This window comes from Solea senegalensis, linkage group LG12 (genome assembly GCF_019176455.1).
Source record: "Solea senegalensis isolate Sse05_10M linkage group LG12, IFAPA_SoseM_1, whole genome shotgun sequence".
Classification (NCBI taxonomy): Eukaryota; Metazoa; Chordata; class Actinopteri; order Pleuronectiformes; family Soleidae; genus Solea; species Solea senegalensis.
The window spans coordinates 2593657-2601772 of record NC_058032.1 but is presented as its reverse complement, the minus strand read 5'-3'; the positions used below and the strand labels follow the sequence as shown (position 1 = coordinate 2601772).

Genomic DNA, 8116 nt, shown 5'->3' with positions numbered 1-8116 from the left:
AAACAACAGCCGTGTGAATGGGGGCATGTTCACTCTGGGAGCCTAAAGCACACTGTTTACAGCAGCATGAAAAGCAGGCACCACGCTCAAGCTCAGATTTCAAAGCCACAGACTATTTCTGATCATGTTTTGAGCACAATATTCAAAAATAGACGAGAGTTTTGGACTGAAAGAAAATGAGACAAAATATTAGATTTCCATTGGACGAGGCCAGATACAAACTTAATATACAAACACAATAAAGCTATTCTGAAATCACATGTCTATGTTGAAAGGGCTCAGAGCTGACTTATTACTATATTTGACAAAATGATTTTATTGACAGCTTCAACAAGAAGAAAAGAAAGTACACACATATAAATTATGTTCAGATTCCTTTAGTTTTGACCACGCTTTCATAACAGTGCAGTGCATGACATTATCATTCAAGTCCAAAAAGAAATATGTGATAAAGGACAACGATGAAGGTGACCTGTCTCTGTCTCTGAGTTTCTCTGCTTGGTCAAAGTTCATTGCACGACTTTTACTCATACAGCACGTTTAAATAGGCTGACACGTTTTAAATATGCATATATGTGAAATTCATGCATGGACCCATCATTTTCTTGGTGTCTTGTGGTGTATGTTAAAAAAAAAAAAAAAAACATTTTTACAATTACTCGTTCAAATTAAACTCTAATCTGTGAGGCCAGGTAATCCCAGTGGATCTACGGCTGTTTCCACTAAAACAATAATTTACAGCATATGCAGAGATTTCGCCGTATACACAAAGCAATTTAAAATAGCTGGAAGGCATGAGTAGGAGGACGATGCCTTTTCTGCAGAAACGTCTTTGAATAATGTTTACAGTGTATTTGTATGAATGGAAGAAAGACATAAAGACCCACAGTGAAGGAGGTAAATCTATAGTTTCCTTGTGTTAGAGTTAGACTTAAAGTGGATGTCAAATGATGAATTATGTTTCTTTGACCACTGACTATTCAAAAGGTTAGCTACAGTATAATCAAAATAGCAACTGTATTCTATGTCAATTTATGCCCTTCGTTTTCAAGAAAAGGTATGCAGCTTCCTAGTAATCATTTTAAATTCCAGAGTGTTTCACTTTAAATAACACTAAAATGAAGATTATGGCCATTTAAACTCAACAGCATGGGCTGTTATACTCAGCTCCTATCATTAAGTCATTTAGTCATTAGCTGATTGTTACGCAGACAGCATAAAGAAACGGCACGGGAAGAAAACTAGGTATGGACCTCATTAAACATTCATTGGAACAACTCTGATGCCATGGGCATTGATGTAGGTGAGAAGGACGTTTGCCCGCCTCTCAATAACATCGATCAGCTTATCGATGCCCTGCCGGCCGCCCTGGCTCTCCCAATACGTCTGGTCCAGGAACAGAGACTGGATGAGTTTTTCCCTCAGCCTCCTGCTCCTTAACACTGATACCGCCTGCTCCGGAAGCCTGAACAGATCAAGAAGTGTGGGGGGGGAAAAGCAAAATTAGAGTTTTTAGTTTCACACTCAACTCAAAACAAGATGAGCAGAAGGAATACACGAAGTCTCTGCTGTGACTTTATCTTGGCTGTTTCAAGAACCCAGTGTCTAAGACTCGGCGACATCTAACACCTTTGCATACCAGAAATGGCTAGTCTGTCTGATCTTGAACTCCAGAACTTGAACCACGGAAACATGGTCGTGCAAGATTGGCACTCATATTAAACGCCCCTGCCTGAAGTCCGTATAAAAGGCTTATTCTAAGGCTTTTTATTTCAAAGTGATTATACACTTAAAAATATAATTATAGGTAGCATGTTAACTAAAGCCTCCCAAATGTTGCAAAGTGGATCTTTATCGCCCGTCTAATATGCACTCACTCTTTGGGAAAGGCTGGTAATTGCAGCCATTATGGGAGTAAAACTGAGGATGGAGGCAGAGAGACACCAAACTTTACTTCCTGTGATGACAGCAGGGATTTTGCATGCCTGCAACAATTTACCCAAAACTTTTCTCAGGTATACACATCCCGCGATTCCGGATTCATGACCAGTTCCTTATGGAAACTGCACCGCTCAGAACAGAACGTGCCTCAAGCGTGTGATTAAAATGGCACACAGCTCGTCTCGGGAGCAGCCTTCGCCTAACTCCAGGACGGTGACCGCACCCAGGTCGTCAGAGAGACACGCAACACCATCACAGACAGATCACAAACCTGCCACTTCACGCTCCTGTCGTGCAACCACATGCTCCAGGAGCGTTGTGAGTGCACAACAGGTTACAAGCTCATTAAAGTTCACTGCAGCTGCCATCTAATGTGAATTATGGACATTTGAACAGGTTTTGAGTGGAGGCTCAGTCATGCATATGGAATATATCAGCAGATAAAATGAGAGAATGAGATGAATATATATCATGAAGCTGTGCAGGATGTGGCTGCAGCAGTGTGACTTGGAATTGGTCTTTTCTTTTGTGAAATGTCAATGTGAGCAAGTGACATCTCCACAGGAACATGTGGTTTGAGCCATGACTACTGACCTTTGTGCTTAGTATGAAATAAACTCTGTTTTGTCACCGAGATACTGTTTTCAGACCTTTTCGATGAAGGTGTGATGTGATCAGGTGGACTTTGAAGACAAATGGAGAAGAGCCACTGAGGGACGGCTTTTAAGCAGCTTAGTCTGTTCAATAAAATATTGATTTACCAATGTGTTTCATGTACGGGTCAGGAGATAAAACTTCCTTTCAAGTGAAAGAAAAAATAATATCAGGTCCTGTGCAATTGCAGCTTAATGTCATTGGATAGCAGCTACATTTCGACTTGATCTGGGCAGCTGTTGTTCTGTGTGACTTGAATAAGCAGAGACGAAAGTGCTGTTTAGATGAGGATCACAGGGATCTGTGTTTGCAGAGGAGACACAGGCGGTCGGTCTTGCCAAACCACACCGTCTCCCCTATGACAGGACCCACTGATTTACCGATCAAACGGAGGACGAAATGAAAGCAGGGTTTCCAGTGTACTCTCAAATTGCATGTCCGCACACATCAACAGGGGAATTAAGAAGAAAAATAACACAATTGTGCAACGGTGCAGGCTTCAACTACAAATTCATTTAAACTGCATGTTCAAGTTGGACAAGATTTATTCTCCTAAAAGTGTTGTAACGCAAACTTCAAGGACATTCAGGAGGGCTCATCGACACAAACTGAATAAACCTTCAAGAGGTAGGATTGTAGAACTGTTTTTCATTTTTCATCGCCTTAGAACGAGCCTTTTAGATGTGGTTCCTAACTTTGCGGCGATTCATGTTATTACTCGGCCTCTTTTGGATGTTTGGGAACAGAAGCGATTATTTCTATGCTGCCTCTTTCGTCCGAAAACACACTCTGTCAAGCGATGCAATCAGACCCGACTGAGGGAGAAGTGGGTTTGGTTGGGACAAGATACAGATTGCAGATTCTGAAACTTTTCAGTCACACTCCGACCAGTTTGCAGCTCACTTTACTAGCACAATGTTGTTGTTGCGTCCATCTGTCTCGACGTAAAAATCACTATCTCAGTGCAGTACGGGAATATCAAAGATTTAAATTAAACTGAGAAACACAACAAATAATACTAATTAACCGTAAGGGGCTTGATTTATGGAGGCTGCAATTTTGACTTTGTTTTAAATTTTAAATTGGCAGCTTATTCTTCTCTCATCTAAAGCTGACGAGTATGTGAGGGACACCATAGTTCTCATGTGTTTGGGAAAGGGATGGATGAGTGGGGGAGAGGCGCCGTCCAGTCGTTGCACTCTGCACATTCATACGAGTTGTCCGTAATGACGTCTTTGCTCTGTATGTGTGAAGCTTTTTAAATTAACTGGCCCTTTTCAGCTTTGAGGAGCTTTAAAAAATCTGGACACAATAGAATTCTATACTGGGATAAAACCTCCCAAATTGGACTGACAGCCAATGATACCAAACAAAACCAGCTCTCATCCCTGAGGACAGCGTTTAAACTCAGAAAATGTGTGTCCATAATTGGCCCAGTGATGTTCTTGACCAAAAACACAAAACACTTGAATGAATCAGGTTTGACAGTGAAATAAAAAGAAAAGAAAAATGCTGAAATGATCCAAAACGTACTCTGTGATCCCCTCCAACAGCCTGAAGTCCAAGTTGTCTTCATTGCGGTCGAAGAAGCCCTTGTTGTTTGTCAAGACCAGGCGTCTGGGATCGTGACCCCTGTGGATGATGTTTGCCAGTTGAATGTGGTCCTGGTTCACACAGTCAGCGTGGTGGCCCAGTACCACACACTGATCCTCCTGCCGAGGCTTGAAGCCACAGCAGCTCTGATCCAAACGGCTGTGAATCTGAAACAGACAGAGATTTTTCTCCAGTATCTGATGATTTAAGAATATAGTAAATATAAGTAAAAAAAAGGCACATATGGATTTGCTCTTTGAGGTGTTTGAGGGTTTTTTGTTTCCTTCCTTTTTTATTTCCCTGAAGGTACAAACTCAATATTATAGTCATAAATGACACACTTTTCAGAGGAGACTTTCTGAGCACAAATGCTCCTCTCATACAGTAACCATTCTCAAATGGCTGAACCGCCTGACTGTATTTAAATTAGAGGTGTTACCGAATATGGAGGACGCCACAAATGCAGCATCTGAAAGGTCCGGTGTCAGATGCGACATCTGAAGAAAGGATTAGGTTTTTAATTCACCAAAACACAGAGTGTGATTTACAGAAATACCTCCGGGAAAACCATCAATCAAACCAAGCCCACCGTTTATATCCTTCTGCAAGTCCTAATATCATCAAACAAAAAGTTTGAACTCCTCCAATCCCGTAACTACTTTCATGAACTTCAAACATTTATTTTTTTTCCACAGCTGCTAAAAATAGAACTGTTTAAATCTGACTTCAGCCAAGCATCTAAAATAATTCTACCAATAATTGTGCACAGCTATAAGAGGAACAAGAGAAAATCAATGCTTGGAGGGAAATCAAGTACAAGTAAATATTTTTGAATATCTTTGAATTTCTTTTTGCCTCTTTATTTCATGCTGTCTGCATTCTGAGTATTTTCTTTTGCTTTCTGTTCCAAATCTCCGTACGGAAACTGGAAAAGGGGTTTTTGTATATTTGAATGAGCTGCAGAAGGACTTGAAAGTTAATCTCACTAAAGGCTTTTAAACTCAGAATGAAGGACCTGGCAGTTGATTCCCTGAGATGTCACTGTTTTTTTTAGACGAGCCAGTTGATATAAGACACATGTCCTGATTAAATAAATTCGTTTTAATCAAAAAATATATATGTTTACAGCCTTTGCTTCTTCATAACTGAACTGAACACATTTACATGCTCAGTGTGAAAGTCGCAGGTGTTCACGATAACATGAGCAGGGGCTGAATTCCATTTAGCTGCTCCAGTGTCGGGGATTGTGGCGTTGCATCACTGCACATGGCTGCCTGTCACAATCATGTCTCACTAGGACCTTTGAAATGCAAAGAACCATTGTTATTGTTATCAGTACAATACATGTGCATTTCCTATACTATGTCAGAATGTGTGCCGTGCAAACGGCCTCAGCAGATCAGCGTTGTTTTTGCCAAAATGTGATCAAGAGAAAGGCCTCCCACACAGGAAACAAGGCCAAAGTACAATACCTCTGAGTATTTAACAGCTGGTGAAGCATATTTTCTATTTCAGACAAGAAAGCAAAAGTCATCCATGAAGCAATTTGGACGTCAAACAAGGCTGGAGAGGCTCAAAGTATAAAATCCATTAGGTTTTGAACATTAAACTCACAAATGTTAAACCTACAGTTATTCAGGTAGTCAAGGCAATTTGCCATATGCTGGCAAATACACATGGCAAAAACTAATTCTTTAAATAAATGTCATATTTTTTAACAAATTATTTCTATGTTGATTAAATGTGACTAAAAGAAAGTAACACTTAATTGTACAGATGATGAATACAATGAAATAACAGAACTAAAAACAATAGTTTTACTCATTATTATTATTATTACTTGTCTTTGACAGCAAAATAACATAAGTTAAAAACAACATAACCATCTGTTTTGGAACAAGTTCAGAAGCCTTCAAGTGTGTGACTGTATGTTACCTGTAACAGGAAGTCAAAGAGGGCGAGTTTGCTCCACTCATGGTGATGGATGGTGGAGCAGCCAGAGTCTGGCTTTGGGCTGATGTTTTTATGCCAGCACCTTTGTTTCAAGGATCTCTGGTAACCCCCCCATGTTAACCTCACAGTGGTCCAGCCTGCAGCAAGGCCCTCTGGGTACAGAGACGCATCCCATGACACCACTGGACAGGGCTGGCCATCTGAAGAGGGAGGATGAACAGATCACATGTCAGGTTTCAACAACTGTGTACTCTGGTGGACGTTTTCACCTATTTTTATCCAGGGAAAGCTGACTAACCACTGCTCTCACTGGTATTATTGCATTTCCAACACATACACTACATGCCTGGAGGCTGCACAGGGTAGCTCAGATCACTGAGCAGATAGAGACTGCAGAAAAATAGTGACAAAATCCATCAAATCCATGCTACAACTCACTCACACACACTCAGTGATGACATAGGGGCTGTAAATGGGATCATGTTTAAAAGAGCAGAGAGAAGTGGATTAATATATGTTTGATTATTTGGAGTAGTACATTCATGAATATTTTATACTTTCATTTTGCTGTGTGTCATTTCAAATGATCTAAAAGACAATGTTATTATTATTTTCCCATTATTTCAAAGAATACAATCATGTCCAACATGGAGCTCGTTATCTGACGTTTATATAGTAGAAGATATCTACTCCTGCTGGAAGAGTTCATGACAGAGGACTCGCATTCTCAAAGTTATTCAGGAAACTGCAGAGTAAGTTGAGATTCTGATATTTGATTTGGGGCCATTTGAGCATGGATTCTATCCAACGTGACCTTAAAGTAATCATCCAGATGTCACTGATAAGAGAAACTCTTCTCTTCTCACCAAAACTACTATTCATGTGTTCACTCCACGTTGTGTGTTATTGAAGTTGTTGTTAAGTATTACTATATTGTTTTATTCATATTATCATCATAGATGTAGAGATAACTAACTATAAAGCATCTGCTGACACGCAGAAAGCTTTCCATACATGTTTCCAGTTTATATCTACATGGCACTGATTGCATTAGTTGTGGTGCTAATGATTTTACTTGCAATTTAGATTCTGAGCACAGAAACGAAGTGATGCTGGAGAATGTCATTAAGTGTCCTCAGAGAACCTCCTTCAGCTGCTCTCCGTCTCTGTCTCTCACGCCCACTCTCGTCGTGCTCATCACAGACACGCATCAATATTCACTGAGTGTTATTATTATTATAATTATTATTATTATTATTATTAATAATAATAATAATAATAATAATAATAATAATAATAATAATAATAATTCACTGCAATTATTATTAATAAGTCACTGCAATGACATGCAGTCGTTCTCCTCGTCTCATCTGACTTTGAAAGCAGCTGAAACTTTTATTTATTTTTAGTCCAACTTCAATCAGATTCCCATCATCCGCGTGACACTTGACTTACCGTGTAAAAATGTGAATGTTCTGCTCACAGCTGGTAAAGTCCTGTTCAGACCCAGAACTCTGTCCAAGTGGAAAGCGAAGACCTCGCTGTTGTCCACGGGGCTGTTGATGACTCCACACTGTCCCGTGCACACGCTGCCCCGCGCTGTGTGGCTTCGGTTGCCCGGTGGCTGCTCCCGTGTCTCGCCCTCAAACATCAGGAGTGATGGAGCGTCTTCGCGGAAAACTTCTCGGATGCGCCAAACTTTGGCATCCGCAAGAAAGCGCATGGCTTTCACGTCCTGTAGGCTGAGCCACTGTGGTGCCTGTTGGCTGTAGATCCGAATCGAGCTGATCTCAGACTCTGCCACTTCATTGTGGGGAGATTTAGGAATTGTGTGTAAAGATTTATAATCAACATCCCCGGTTTCTTTCTCGTTGCGCTTATTTTGCCTCACGTCCCGCTCCAAAGTGCTAAATTTGTCCTGCGTAAAAGCTGAAGTTGCTGTTTTATTCTTCCTCACTTTCCTCCTGAGTTTTGG

General features: G+C 40.5%; 1 protein-coding gene across 1 annotated transcript in view; it reads right to left on the bottom strand.

Moving 5' to 3' along the window:
• Positions 1 to 361: 361 nt before the first annotated feature.
• Positions 362 to 8116, bottom strand: part of gask1b (golgi associated kinase 1B) — an 8211-nt gene continuing 456 nt past the window's right edge. The window contains exons 1-4 of the mRNA XM_044039750.1: positions 7597 to 8116; positions 6124 to 6341; positions 4129 to 4355; positions 362 to 1465 (exon numbers count right to left, since the gene is read on the bottom strand). The exon at positions 7597 to 8116 is cut by the window's right edge and continues 456 nt beyond it. Of these exons, the coding sequence (XP_043895685.1) occupies positions 1258 to 1465; positions 4129 to 4355; positions 6124 to 6341; positions 7597 to 8116 (1173 nt within the window). The 3' untranslated portion in view covers positions 362 to 1257. The remainder of the gene's footprint in view (positions 1466 to 4128; positions 4356 to 6123; positions 6342 to 7596) is intronic.